Source organism: Microchirus variegatus (genome assembly GCF_963457635.1).
Source record: "Microchirus variegatus genome assembly, chromosome: 8".
NCBI classification, from domain to species: domain Eukaryota; kingdom Metazoa; phylum Chordata; class Actinopteri; order Pleuronectiformes; family Soleidae; genus Microchirus; species Microchirus variegatus.
In genome coordinates, this window is record NC_139809.1 from 21,016,729 (window position 1) to 21,032,707 (window position 15,979).

At 39.6% G+C, this 15,979-nt stretch overlaps 1 protein-coding gene across 1 annotated transcript in view; it reads right to left on the bottom strand.

Annotated features, from left to right (window-relative positions):
• The window catches only part of sema3d (sema domain, immunoglobulin domain (Ig), short basic domain, secreted, (semaphorin) 3D), a 42,395-nt gene that overhangs the window by 11,441 nt on the left and 14,975 nt on the right, over positions 1 to 15,979 (bottom strand). Inside the window, exons 7-15 of the mRNA XM_083893325.1 lie at positions 12,805 to 12,941; positions 7,840 to 7,954; positions 7,531 to 7,600; positions 7,274 to 7,418; positions 5,832 to 6,054; positions 3,906 to 3,994; positions 3,729 to 3,770; positions 2,587 to 2,744; positions 162 to 226 (exon numbers count right to left, since the gene is read on the bottom strand). Coding sequence (XP_083749451.1) covers positions 162 to 226; positions 2,587 to 2,744; positions 3,729 to 3,770; positions 3,906 to 3,994; positions 5,832 to 6,054; positions 7,274 to 7,418; positions 7,531 to 7,600; positions 7,840 to 7,954; positions 12,805 to 12,941 — 1,044 coding nt within the window. The remainder of the gene's footprint in view (positions 1 to 161; positions 227 to 2,586; positions 2,745 to 3,728; positions 3,771 to 3,905; positions 3,995 to 5,831; positions 6,055 to 7,273; positions 7,419 to 7,530; positions 7,601 to 7,839; positions 7,955 to 12,804; positions 12,942 to 15,979) is intronic.

Sequence of the window (15,979 nt, forward strand, 5' to 3'; positions counted from 1 at the left end):
CTTTTCTGTGTTTCGAGGAGAGACACTTTTTCGGGACAAAGACATCTCAGACATCTAGCAAACCAAAGGCAGTGGTGTAAAGGCTATTCTTGAGTGGAGACTTTGGCATGGCCCGAACTGATTAATTGTGTTTACAGAAAACAACGACAAAATCTACATACTGTCTTCTGTGTCCCAGCACTGACTGGCAGGATCTCCGTGCTTGATGTCCTGTCTCCTGGCCCGTCTGAAGAACAAAGACACAAGTATTATGTATTTATTTATTTATTTACAGCCATATCTGTGACACATAATATTATTAACTGGAAACAAATAATCTCCAAATTATGATTTACAACTTCACGTTATTTGAAAAATTCCCTTTCAATTTCATTTTTTTAGAGGGGACCCAAAAGAAAATCTCCCATGACCAATCTGTGGGTGACCAACCCAGACTTTGAGAACCGCTGACAAAACAAAACAAAAGTATTTGTTCCACAATCTAAAGTAAGTCAAGCAAAAAAAAGGAATAAAGGTGTAGTTAACAACAATCTGTGGTATTTCAGATGTCTGTTTCTTTTAAGCCTGTCTCATTATTACCAACCATTTTCATGTAAATTTTATTGATTTTAAACTCAACTCTCAGGGATTAAGTCTCTGCAAGATTTGGAGCATGTGCTCAAAGATGTAAACACATGGTCTGACGTGTGAGGTGCCTCAAGGCCATGTCCAGATTACCTTTTACAAGTTAAACAAGAAGCCACCATCTGGCATGGGGGAAAAAATGAAGAGGAGGAATAATAAAAAAAAAAGTGTCACTTTTTTTTCTTTTAACTAGGAATAAAAGTCACTGAGATTAAGATGCAGGGCACACAGCAGGCATGACCTGGCCATCGGGTGTACCGGGCAATGTCCGGTGTGCCGATGCGTACTTTTGGGCTGGTCGAGGCCTGTCATAATTACGAAGAAGAAGACGCGCGTAACGTCATGTTTACGTGCCTCCCGATTGTTAAAATGATTGTTGAGCTCCATTAGCTCCTTGTGTCATTTAGCGCGACTACAGTTGATCTGGAGCGGTCTGTTTATTGAAGGAAAAGAGCAGCGCTACAAATAACCAGCGCACCCGTGTACTGCGTATGTGTGCCTCTGTTTTTAAAGTTTGCCGTTACTTCAGACACTCCTGTTTTGGTCCCAGTCCAGCCCTGGCATACAGGTTAGGGCATGGACACAATCATACAGCATAATCAATACAATATCAATTTCTTTTCTTGTTGTTTGTGAAAGGTTACTGCAACAAATTATATTTTGTAACAGAGTGATTATGGTTTTTTTGTACTTAATTAATCCCCATAGGGAAATCCCTCTCTGCATTTAACCTGTCCTCTAGAAGGAACCTTTCTAGAACGAGGAACAGGGCCCAGGGGGCAAATGTGGGTTGGGTCACATTCTCAGAGGCACCCCAGCCCTTGACCTGTTGCGATTTGAACCCCTGGTTACAACTTTCCACTTGGCCATGGGCTGCCCCCTTTTGTGGATGATGTGAAGCGGCTGAATAACTCACAAAATGTTTTGTCAAGAAAATAAGGAGACTCAGCAAACCAGACACTTTTATCAAAGTTGCATTCAAGCATTCAAAGTGTAATTATGATATTTAATCAATATTCAAGATGTGTGAAACAATATTTGACTGAAATAATGATAAAAAATAATAATAAAAAAAATGTTAATAAGAAAATACTAAAATGGTTCAACTAAAACAAGACTTGTCAACTAAACTTGACTGATAAAAAGAGCAGATCCATCCATCCTCAACTGCTTTATCCTCCACAGGAGGGTCACGGAGGTGCTGTGCCAATCTCAGCTGACATAGGGCGATAGGTGGGGTACAACCATTCACTCTCACATTCACACCTATTGTCAATTTAGAGTGATCAATTTACCTAATCCCCATATTACATGTTTTTGGACTGTGGGAGGAAAACGGAGAACCCGGAGAAATCCCACGCACACATGGGGAGAACATGCAAACTCCATGCAGAAAGACCCTTGTTTCAACCGGGGCTCAAACCCGGGTCTTATTGCTACAAAGACAAGAGCGCTAACTACAACACCAACTATGTGGCCCTAGTGCAGATAACTCGGATGCAAATTACACCCCATCAAATGCGATGAGAAGAAAATAATAAATTATGAGAAGCCCACGACGCACATCTTGTAATCGTTTTATAGTCTTTTCTTGTTTGATAAAAAGCAAAGAAAGCACACACAATCAAGCAAGCGATCTGCTGCCAAGTTAAATGTTTGGACTGTACATCATCAACAACACTAGTTTTCATGTTTTGATTGGTTAGCCGTGAATTCATCGGAAAAAGAAAGCTCAGGAAAATTGACCACCACCCAAAAAAATAAAAGCCGATGTGAATACTCCAGTGATTGGACGAGTATTCGTAAAATATTAAAAATGTGCTAATAATTTGCATGAAAGACATGTGATGTGCAAAGGTGTTGAAACTAAATAAAAAAAAATAAAAAAATGTAATCTATATTTTTATATATATCTTATATTCCATTAATAAGGGAAAAGTAAGTGTCATGTATACACATCACCTCTTCGATGCAGGGACGTATCGGGAGCATGTTTGTCCATCCCAGGCACAGTATGGATCACGAGCGAGGCAGCATTCAGCACAGGCGTGGCCGTACAGATGACACCGACTGAGAGAAACCTGTGCGAGTCCTTCACTCGAGCCCACGTACAGCTGCTGCTGGAAGTAAAAAGAGACCCACACTCTTTAAGGAAGCTGAAATCATCTGAAATTTAGGGAAATCAAGTTGGTGAATGACTCCGGGTCAACATATTCAAATTAAAAACAATGACAAATATTTACAGATAGATGAAACAAATCATAGTTTGGTGAGAGATTCAGGCCTGCAACAATTAAATTATGAAAACATTTAAATGAAAAAACAGTTTGAGTGTATATTTTTAAAACAAGTTTTCTGATTTTTCAGCTTCTTAATTGTAAGTATTTTCAGGATTCTTTGCTACAAAACAAACAACCAAAAGTCCTCAATTTATCGTGAAAATCAATTGTGAAAGCAGTCATTAATTGCAGCCCTAAAGTTAATCTCCAAATATTCTGATGGAAAAAAAATTATGTTTTTGATGATTAATTTCATCAAATGAAATACAATTAAAAATGAATTTTGAAGTCATTTAGAGGTTAGGGGGAACTGATTTTTTAGCAATTGTATTACACTTAATACATCTAAAAGGTAATTGATGAATGAAAAAAAACAATCCACAGATTAACTGACAATGAAAAAAATGGGTTAGTTGCAAGGTTTTTAATTTAATAATGTGACACCTTCTCTGACTCATTAGAGGTTAAAGGGATTGCTCATTAAAACATTCCAAATCAAAGCAAGCACTGCTCGTGGTTAATGGAAGCTGTGATTGGAGTTGAAGCGTCTACTGACACTCGTGACACTGGAATATGATTTGTGGATTTACACATGACAGTAAAGCAGGGGTCTTCCACTCAAATAAGCAGGGGGCCAATGAGTGTCTAATCTGGTCAAGAGGGGGCCGGTCTAGGAACATATGTGGAGGAAAAACAATAATAATATGATTGCATGATAAGTGGTGGGCCACAGGTTTGAGACCTCGACAGTAAAGGCAGACAGCAGAGAAATATGAAGAAATAGCAAAGAGCATTGGAAAACAGTGAACAACAGTGAGGTCCAACCTGTTTGGAAGACATCTTCATACTGAGGATGGGAGTTGGATTCTGCAAAAAAAACAGTGAACAAATAAACTGATTTTCCCCAGCTCGGTAAACAGCACAGCTACATTTGTTGATTAAAATATCAGAAAATTAAGAAGTTAAATTGATTTGTTATTTGAAATGTGCTGTTCAGGAAACCTGGAAAACTTCAAGTTCTTCAAGCACGACTTCCTCCGTTGACCAGTTCTCTTGAGTGATGCTGACCACCTTCAGAACCGAGCCCACATCTAGAACAGAGAGTGACACAGGAAGCGGAATGATATGAATTGTGAAAGGTGATATATTATGCAAAACCAAAATGTGTGAATATAGATGGCTCAGTCATGTTTTGTGACCGCTTTTCCAAATGCTAACTGCTGTTAGCTGCCGGAGCCAACGCTGACTTAGTTTCCTGTGTCTCATTTGCATTTAAAGAAACAGGCACTCAAAACTGAGCGTTCTGAACAGGGTTGTTTTGGCAGAGTGATTGAACTGCTGTGGTGCTTCATCCTTATGGTATTTTGACCAACGCATGTCACAGACATCTTCATTAGGACACCAGGGAACAACTTGTAGAAATAGGATATAATATGAGTCCTTTAGTAAATAGAATATTCTTGTTCTAACAAAGCTCCAATAATGGACCGTTTTGTTTTAAATATGTAATATTGAGTTACTGGGCCCACGGTTGGTGTAGTGGTTAGCACTCTTGCCTTTGCAGCAAGAAGACCCGGGTTCCTGGGTTCGAGCCGCGTTTGGAACAACTTCGGAACAAGGGCCTTTCTGCAAGGAGTTTGCATGTTCTCCCTGTGTGTGCGTGGGTTTTCTCCGGGTTCTCCGGCTTCCTCCCACAGTCTAAAAACATGCGATATGGGGATTAGGTGAATTGGTCACTCTAAATCATTGGTTCTCAAAGTGCGGCCCGAGGGCCAATGGCGGCCCGCAGAAACATTTCTGGCAGCCCTCAATGAATTACAGTTGATAGTTTTAATCCAGGAGGTACTAAGCTTGTTAAATGTTTATTGGACATTACTGGATACAGACCAATAAGTGTAAACAAAAATACTGGGTATTTACCTGGTTTCTATATGGTGAATTTTAGTGTATTATTGGGTTATAAGCTGGTAATAAGCAGGTAGCTACAGCCCCCAATTACTAGCTATTTACCCAGTAAATATATGGTAACAAAAATGTGTTACTTGGTATTAACCTGTAATTAGAAGGTAAGAACAATGGCCAAAATACTGGGTAATTACCCAGTAAATTATAAAGCGTTAAAATTAAATTACATATTAACGATTATATTACTTAACGCTACACTGTAGAACTGCAATCTGGTCATTAAAATGAATACAAATGGGATTTCTTTCTGTTCTTTTTCCTTTTTTTTTCCTTTGGCGGCCCTCAGTCCAATGTTGGGTTCCTAAATTGGCCCTCAGGTATCAAAACTTTGAGAACCCCTGCTCTAAATTGACCTTAGGTGTGAGAGTGTGAGTGAATGGTTGTTTGTCTCTATATGTGGCCCTGCGATGGACTGGCGAACTGTCCAGGGTGTACCCCGCCTATCGCAACAATGTCAGCTGAGATAGGCACAGCACCCCCTGCGACCCCCTGGTGGAGGATAAAGTGGTAGATAATGGATGGATGGATATTGAGTTACCAAGATCAGAAGAGGATCAACAAGACTTGAGAATAGGCTGATGATGTTGTTCTTATCATCTAGTGCCCTCCGCTGGTAAGGTATGGATTTGCAAGACACACACAATTATGTGTGTTTCAGGTATTACTCATGTTGTGGGGACCTAAATCTGTTTACAGTCACATTATGGGGACTTGTATTCAATGTGGGGACAAAAATGAAGTAAGCAAATGATCACATTTTTAAGACACTTCATGGGGACCAAAAAATTTAACCCACAGGAAGTAAAGACATTTTGTGAGAGTAAGGACATTTTGGCTGGCTCTCAAATTCCTCAAAGGGCTGTTTATGGATTGTTATATTTTCTGGCATAGACACTGACCTTGTCCGGACCAGAAGTCCTAATGGATGAATGGAAGTCAATGTAGTATGTTTGAGTGCCTCACCTGTTCCCAGAAACATGACCTCATATTGTCCATCTTCAGCCAAAACTCTGTCCACCACAATCTTAGTGAGGGTGTAGTCCACTCGTATACGTGTGAACACAGGCCGGCCGGTCAGAGGGTAGACGGAGCGATACATCAGAGGGTGGGATCGGATGAAACTCACAACCTCATCAGGGAAGTCTTTTGTGGTCTTAATCTTTGGATCATATGTCTTGCTGGGACACTGAGAAAAGAAAAAGTGAATCAAATGCGGTATTTTCCCATGTGCTGAAAAGCCTGCAGCAACGAATGACACATCACTGATTCACAGAGATGATCTCCCTCTGGTGGTTGAATAAAAAAAGTGCAAGAGCCAAAGCAAATTTGAACAATCTGTGACCTTAACCCTGACCCCCAACCACATAAATAAAGAGGGAGTGACACCCCCCACAAACACATACACCCCCCCCCCCACACACACACACACACCAAACCCCCTCCCTAACTCGTGCAAACTAAATTAAATTAAATCTGATGTCAGCTGCAGATGTGCACATGCACACATACCCTACAGCATACTGAACATTTCACCCTTGAATCAGATTTTATCCTGATTATATTATTATTTCGTAATTAGTTAGAAAGCTGAAGATTACAGTGATATATGATGTGTGTGTGTGTGTGTGTGTGTGTGTGTGTGTGTGTGTGTGTGTGTGTGTGTGTGTGTGTTTTTGTGTGTGTTATTACTTTTGTTCCCTATTCGCAATCCTTCCTGTTACAAATAAAGTCTGGTACTAATGAGACATATAAACTGCATAAAAAAGTGAGTAGTTTTCCAGTTGCCTTGTTTTGAAATGATATATATACCATATATAAGCTGTCAGTCACACTGGTGTCCACTCATTATCACTATGTTGTGCTTTATTGTCTATTTTCCAAAAAAGGGGAAACAATCTCATTTTCCTTCCATTCAAATTCACTTATTTCTGAAACCAGAGTCAATGTCCCCCCCTGGTGGATAACTGTTAATACCATCCTCTACTTTTCAAATCAGAAACCTACTTCCATATTATGTACAGTCTACAGGCAGAAGCTCATTTATGATTAACTGATTAAGGTTAAAGGTGTGATGTGAATTGTGGTTAAATTAATATTGGGGTTAGGCATTAACTGGTTATGATTAAGGTTATGGAGACAGCTTTGGTTGGGCTGTCCTAATGAATGTAATGTCAGAGTCCTGGTGGCTTGTCCTTACCACATTTTGTCGGGTCCTAAATCTTGTCTAACTTATGGGGACACAAATCTAAAAGTAAAATCCTATTTTTGTAGTGACATTTTGTCAGGGCCCTCACAACTTTTTCAGGTTAAGACTTGGGCTTTGGGTTAAAGCTAAGATTATGCACTTAGGTGTGATGTGTGTGTGTGTGGTCTGCCTCTAAAACTAATCAAGAGGGGAAACGCACCGTTCCAGGACGTGGATATGGAATCCTTCCCTCATATTCCACCCATCTGTGGTCGGGCCCTTCCTTGTGAGTGTAAGGTCCATTAAACACAGCTCGTATATCTGCCATGCTGTACACACACACCGCCGAGCCACGGAAAATGGAGCTGGTAGAAGGAAGAGGTGACAAGAAGCTCTATTAAAAAAAAATACATATATATTGTACAAAAAAAGAAGGAGAGTATGTATTGTTCATGATGTGATGAGTACTAAACTTACCTGGAGGTGGTGAAGACTGCATACACTTTGGGGTGTTTTTCATCTCTAGTAGGGAGAAGAAAGATGTCCTCTGGAAAAGGGAGACGGAGGAAACATAGGTTCAGTGTTTTTTATTGTCACTATCTGCACAATATAGATGTTGACCAATCACCCAAATCTACATGTTTTGACTGACTGTGGGAGTTAAGTTGAAAACCCGGAGAAAACCCACAAACACACAGGAAGACTGTAAATGCACATTCTTTTGCGCTCTTTTGAACTTAATTTACGAAGGATAAAACCAAGACTGTTGGCCGAGAGGTCACTTACGCAGCTCATCGAAGTGAGTGTCCACTCCGTCTGGACCGGGGATTGAGCAGACGAGCCGGGCTTTGAGGAAGGTGGTCCATTTATTGGTCAGACTCCTCAGGCCGCCAACATCATTCTGAAACACAACCACATACACATGTTGTTTTTTAAACACTGCTTTTTATTTACTTTGGAAGTTTATTTTTAATCCCTCATGGAGTAACATGAATACAGATGCATAAAATCCACAAAAGGTGAGAACTAACCCCCCAATTAAAAGCAGTTACACCAAAGTAAATTGGGGGAAAAACACCAAAAAGACAGATTTTTTTTTATGCCTGGTTATTGTTGCTGAATTTTGTGACTGTTGTTTAAGGGTTAAGGGCGTCATCGTTAACACATGACGCGTTTTTGGAAAAAGAAGCGTGTGACGTCATGTTTATGTGACTCCCGATTGTTAAAAATTAGTCTCTAAAGCATTGGTTCTCAAAGTGCGGCCCGAGGGCCGATGGCAGCCCGCAGAAACATTTCTGGCGGCCCACAATGAATTACAGTTGATAGTTGTGATCCAGGAGCTACTAAGCTTGTCAAATGTTTATTGGACATTACTGGATACTAGGGATGTGAATCTTTGGGTGGCTCACGATTCGATTCGATTCCTATTCTTAGGGTCACAATTCGATTCAAAATCGGTTCTCGATTCAAAATCGATTCTCGATTCAAAATCGGTTCTCGATTCAAAATCGATTCTCGATTCAAAATCGATTCTCGATTCAGAATCGATTCTCGATTCAAACGATTCTCGATTCAAAAATTGATACAATGCATAATGTGTTAAGGCAAATTATGGCATCAAAACAAAAGAGTTTGTATAAGATAATGTGATAATGTGATCACACAACTGCAAACTTATGACAAAGGTTAATATTTATTCATTCAAAACAAATAAAAACTTACTTAGTGTACAAAATAATTAACTTGCATGAATAAAAGCTTAGGCTAGCTGCCTTTTTCTCCCAGAAGTTACAACAATAAACTGTACACAAATAACACAGACAGGTGTTTTGTGTGGTTTTCAAAAAAATAGAAACATAAAAATATATATATATATATATATATATATATATTTTTTTTTTTAAAAATCGATTTTTGAAGTTTATGAATCAATTCAGAATCATGAATGTTTAGAATCGCGATTCCTATGTGAATCGATTTGTTCCCCCACCCCTACTGGATACAGACTAATAAGTGTAAACTGTAGAACTGCAATCTGGTCATTAAAATTATTACAAATGGGATTTCTCTCTGTTTTTTTTTTTTTTTTTTTTTTTTTTTTGTGGCCCTCAGTCCAATGTTGGGTTCCTAAATTGGCCCTCAGGTATCAAAACTTTGAGAATCCCTGCTCTAAAGTAACGCTAAACTTTAAAAACACTGAGGCACACATACGCAGTACAGAGGTACGCTGATTATTTGTGGTGCTGATCCTATCATGTAATTAGCAGATCGCTCCAGTTCGACTGTAGGTGTGCTAAAGGAGTTATTGCAGCTAACGGAGCTAACTGGTAAACAGTGCCTGGACTCTGGTTAGTGAAAAACTGGTTGCTTTAGAGACTCATTCAGAGACTTCTTCCAGTCAGTCATCATGGAAACGTATCATACGTTAACGTTGACGCCAAGTGCCCAGCACTAGTTTTTACACATAATATTAAAGAGGAACTCCACTCAGGTTTTGAAGCTGACTCTGCTCAATGCCTGATTTTGAAAATCTTCAAAAGGTGGGCAGGCAGTTATCAGTGATTGGGAGGGGAAGGACAAGTGACACGCCACCTCCCTCTGGGGGCGTGATCGTGAGTGACAGCAAACACAAATTGCAGCAGCAGCAGCTTGCTGTGGTATTTCCAGTGGCAGAAAGCTGCATTCGTTAGAACTGCATTCTGCTTGAGACACACGCACTTCAATAAGTTCACACGCCACACATGACATTTCTCACGCTGATAAGTGATAAAAGTCGCTCTGCGATCCGATCAGCCAATCAGAAAATAGTATTCACTGTTGCTGGGTAGAATGGACGTGCTGTGCAGCAGGCTTCCACATGGCTGCACAGCTTTAGTCACAAGACAATGTTTTTTGGGGTTCTTCTTGTAACTCTGGAAATGTTGTAAACACAACGAACGGAGCAGTTTTTCTACGGACCGAAAGTAAACCAGAAGTTTATTTTCCTACTTCCTCACACGCTCGTACTGAATCCGCTGAATTTATGCGGCTCTGCAGTGGCATCCGCCTCAAATAGAAGTGCTTCTTACAACCCCGCCCCCCAGACGAGACATTGTGCAAGGGAGGTCACAAAAAGGCTTATAAAGACGCCAGCTGTCCAAACAACAACAGAAACAGGCATAAAGAATGAACAGCTACATAGTTAAGTGTTGACATCAGACAATCACATTATAAGAAAAGAAACAAACACAAAAACTATCAACAAGAAAGACGTCCTCATTAAAAATGATTCATTAAAAATGAGATAGAAGTTTGTATTTTCTGAAGGGAGAAGCAGATGAGACGATTTGATTGATTTGACGATTATTGATTTGGTTCAATATTATTGATTCTGTTGTATATTTATACTTCTGTTCCAAGATGTCTTTATGTTGAGGGAGAGTTTATACCATAGGCATATGTGATTCTCTAAACGGTTAATGGTCTGTACTTTTCTAGTCTCGATGATCACCCACAGTTGCTTTACACTACAGTTTTGCCATTCACCTAATCACTAACACTTTCATATAGCATCTATACATAGGCAGCACATTTTCCATCACACACCTTTCATACCCATTCACACGCTTCCAGCACAGCCGTCAGGAGCAACATGGGGTTAAGTGTCTTGCCCACTGGCATGTAGACTGGCGAAGCTGGGAATCAAACCCTTGTTAAGAGCTTATTTATAGAAATAGACAGAGATTATGAAACCACATGCATATTTATTTATATTAAGTCCAGTGCAGCTGGTAAAAAAGACATCTGCAATTAAAAGAAAAAGAATAAACTTTTATACTTTTGTACCACAGACTGCATAGAATCTAGAATCTGGACTTACACACACAACACAAAGACTAAAAGCCTGAGTATGATTTCCTGCACTGATTAGGAAAATAAACAGATGTTCAGCAGACAGATGTACTGGACGAGCACAAAGGCCATCCGTTTCGTTAGTGTAACAACAGACGGAAAGAGAGAAACAAGAGAAAATAAAAAAAAGGAAAAGAGTAACAATAAAATTCAGAGAGGCAGCTGATTAATAATGCAGATTTTATCTTAGCATATGAACTGCTGTTCTAAGTAGCCACCTGAGACCAAGCTATGATAAGAGGGTTCAAGTGCAATGTGTTTGTAATGCATAGAAACCTTAAGAGAACCTCCCTATTAAACTTAGCCAGGGCACTAAGTGGTATTTTTGTTTAAGAGGCCAAAAAAAGCAGGTACTTAATGAGGATTTTTTTTCCTTCAAAGAGGATTCCAATGAAGTTGCTTTTAAATGCGGGGGGGGGAGATGCACTTGTGGAAAATGAAAGGGAGGGACGCACACAAAGACCAAGAGAAAAGGATTCCCAAAAGAAAAGGAGGAGAGGGCTGTAATCCAGAGGAATCTCCGTCCAGTTGCTGGAAGCTTTTCCCCGAGAATGTAGCAATACACTTCCAAAAACAAATAAGTGGCTTTTTCTGGCACGCTCTATAGTAATCATTAAAGTCTGTAAGCGGTGCAGTATCTATCCAGCCTTACAGCTGTTTTGACATGCTGTCAAATCTGAGTTAACGGGTTCTCAAACGTGATACGCTTCAAGAACTCAGTTCCAAGAACTGAGGAAACAGAAAATGCACAAGGTAAGTATGAGATAAGATAATCCTTTATTAGACCATATCCACATGAAATGGAATGAAGCCAGAAACAATCTTTGTCTTTGTCTGTAAAAAGTATATATACTTCTTGTTATATATTATTGTTGTTATTATTATTCAGTTTAGATATTAATTCAATGTTTGGCAACTTGACAGATCTTAAAAATATGAGTTTTAAGTTTTGTCACCTTGGAGGCCAAAAGTTGCACTGGACAAAACAATCTGCCAAATTAATGTTATGAAATGTTAATAAATTAAATGTATACAAGGTTTTTTTTTTTTTTTTTTTTTTTTTAAGAAAAAGGAAGTATTTATCACTCTGCAAATCTTTTGAGGTAGCTGCACAGATCTCAGGGACAATGGAAGCAGCAGCACTTTGAATGCAGCAGAGCACAAAGGGGTTAAAAGGGGGAAAAAAAACATGATTTACTGCCGCTAACAGCAGCAATGACTCTTTCAGATGACTACAAAAGAAGGAATTATCAGCAAGGTCTCCTCCTGAGGGACATAAAAACACTGGCTGACACAAAGGCTATACATCCACACTGATATATTTTCGTTTTAGTTAGATCACTGTGTCTTTTTACACAATGTCACAATTTGTCCATGTCATGTAATGTTTGATGTGCCAGGTTTGAGCGATGCTGATACTTTCCTGGTAAGAAGATGGAACAATTAAATTCATAACATTGTAGGATGGAAAGAATGAAAATGAACACACCCAATGAAAATCAAGGTCATACAATTTCACAAACATTATCATTCCCATATCCCACCCCTAATCTCTTGCTTTATGCAGCAGGCAGGACCCTAACCCTAACAACTTTAACAGATAATATCGCTTCATGAAAAACATTTTTCCGAGGGACAAGGAAAAATCTGAAATTTGCTACGTTGCCCAGGTTGCATGATTTAAATGGGTAGAGTCTATAGTTCTCCACACATTGATGTTGGCCACTCATTACTACTCCAGCTACATGTTACCAACTTGACTCTCAACATCCATGTTCCACCCCATCTCTCCCCCCCGCACTCTGACCTTCCAACCCATATGTCATGTCCCCACCTCACCTCTCTTGTGTACCAGCTCACCTTGCAAACACGAGCCACTCGGGTTAGAATGCTTTTGTCGTTCCCTTCCCACGAAACTTCCCGGAAGAAAAAGTATATCTTATCATCATCTGGGTTGTAGGTGTCCGCGATGGGATGAGCAGATATGAACCTGCCCTCTGAAGACACACATGAAGACAGAGGGAAATAGGAAAGTGTTACATGTGTCCAGTAATGCATTTTCCATGTGATGTAGTCAAGAGGTGGCATAAACACACAGGACTGTTTATTTACAGTCTCTCTCTTATTATACAGAGATAGTCCCAACGTATTTCAATTTCTACTCAGGAAACTAAAATTGACGATGAACATAGATCCTAGACTTGTACAGTTTACTACTACTTATAACTTATTACTTTATTAGGTAACCTTTCTAAATCATCCTTTAATTGGACACGCAGAAAAATTAAGCTAATCTCGTCCACAGTGATTTTTAGTCTCCATAGCATTTAATTAAACGCAGCATGCACAATGTTAACACTGGATAACGATCCTTGATTGCTTTATTTAAAGTGACTTGCCTCTTGCTTATTTACAGATTGAGCAGACCTCGCAATTATTTAGAGTTGTATGTCGAGAAAACGATTAAGTGCAAATCAGCTCTCCTTTTAGCTATATTTTGGTCTATACACTAAATGCCAAAATATGTTCACCTGCAAATCATCTCATTTGTTTAATTTGTCATCAGTACTTTCTGACTTCTACTCCAATGATGTGGTGCTTTTATTATCACAGGATGGCAGCAGAGACTTAGTTAGAGGACTTCACGTGTGTTAGATGAAATGCACAATGTTTCTTGAATGCATCTTGAAGCTGCTCCTCTAAACTTAACACGCTATAGATCGTGCATTACTCTTGGAGTTAAGAACATTTGAATATTCAATGAATAATATCATTGAATATTCAAAACATTTTTGCAAAAAATGCCCTCCCCTAGTAGAAACATGGTGGCATCAACATGGTGGACCTCACTGATGACACAACCTTCCCTAAAGTTCATATTAAAATTCTAAGGCTATGTTAAAAAAACTGTTTTCATTTGAAAGTGATTATACACTTATGGGTAGAATATAACATTTACGCTAAGAAACAATCCCAAATGTTACACACTGGACCTCTAAAATCTTATTTTGAAAAACATGGGTATTTATGGGGTCGTACCTATGTTCCCCCTGGGTCCTATGTTCCCCTTTTTTCCCAAAAAAGGTTGGGGGAACATTGAACCCTTTTTCTAAAAAAGGGTTCTTTGTTCCCCTGTCAAATACAAAGTGGGGAACATAGGACCCGGGGAACATAGGTACGGCCCCGGTATTTACAGTTGTCGAAAAATGACTAAACAAGTGCAAACACGTGCCTCTGAAACTTAAAATAAAAGTGTAAGTCGCATGCATTTAATTTATGTTGTTGCACAGTGGTAAAATTTAGAGTTAGACCAGGGACATTAAAAACTACACAGTATTGCAGTGACATTACATCAAATTTAGCTCAGCCGCTAGCAGCCCAGCAAACCACCAGAGGGTGATTTCCTCTGACGAAACAGCTGAATGTCCTGGTGCTAACACAGTCAGACAGAAGGCCATTGTCAGTCCTGCAGCAGTGAAAAGATGTTCCACAGACAGACAAGCAGAGAAACGATGTGCTCTGCTCTCTCTGCATGCCCCGGCACCAGCACACGCCACATACACGACACACGCTGAGCGAGAGAGAGAGGTGTAATTACTCCAAACATCTGACTCTGTGGTTGTGAAATGTGGAGACCATGTGTAAGGATTTGGATCCTGGTGACAAATGTGGTTGCACGATAACCCATCACTCTCTGAAGCACACTGGAGACTGGAGATGTATACAGAGGAGCGAAGACTCATTCAGTGATGACTGTGCTTGTCTGCCTGTGTTTGCGTGTGTGTGGCAATGCAGTGGTGCGACTAGGACCGTGAACTTTTTGGCACACTGTAAATTCCCCTGTAGGTGTGGTCACTGCTCAGCTGTGGCATTCATATAAAGATCCCAGCTAAATGAATGAGTGTGTTGTTTCTTCTGTGCTGGAATGCCAATAACAATCCTGAAGGTACATAAAGGCTCTTTGTATCAGTGGAGAGGCTGGAGGTTTGGAGGTAAAAGACATGGACAAGTAAAAAGGGATAGTTCAGTATTTTTAAGTGGGGTTGCAAGATATTCACAAATTATCAGCACTGACTCAGTGCACTTCAATTTCTATGAACTGAAAACATGTTTACCAGAAGGGGCAGAAGGGAACGCACATGTTAGGCACTTGACAAAAAGGTTCAGCTCATAAAATATATGCCTGCTTAAGTTTACGACATCTTGAGTGAGACAGCCTTTCTGGCTAGAAACTGACATTTATAAACTACTCTCTCAAGTGTACCAAAGTCCATTAGGAAAATCTAAAATATGTGATTTTGCAGCACCAAACACAGGGGTTGTTAATCTATTGCCTAGCAATACATTTACATGTGTTATTTTGTGACTTTGGTTGAAATCCTTTGTTTGGAATTACAACAGTGACACAAACCGGCCAGAGGAGGCAACAGTAGAGCAGCAGCTCCTGTGTCACCACAAGCTAAACATGCAAGTTTTCTCCATGGGTTTTGGTTTAGGAGACTTTACAAATGTAGATTTACAAACTTCAGTTTCCAAATCTTCTCTTAAATTTAGACAAAGCAACACATTCCTGAGACAGCCAGGATTGGTTCCAGCTCCCCAGGAGGATAAACTAGATAATTAATTAACCTCTTATTCCCTGACCCTCTTTTTGTAGTCGCTGATCAAAAATGACCTGCCTAAACTAAAAAGAGTAAATCTCTGCAGTAAATCTCCACCAGAGGTATAAGGTTCACTGTAGTTGCCACTGTGTCAGAGTAAATGCATGCATAAATGAAGGATTTTTTTTCTCTCGTCTAAAAAATATTGCTTACGTAGGACCTTACAAATGCATGGAGGTCATGTAATAACATGTGGACATGAGCTGTGCAAAATCTGATGCTGCTGAAGTGAAGCAAAGTAAAACGACAGAGGTTTTAGTAATGAGATGTCTAGACGCTCTCTCTTTAGCACAGTTTGGCACAATGTGCCATTTGAGATTTCTTAGGTACCAAATTATTAAAACCTATTTAATTTTATTTACATGTCACTATTG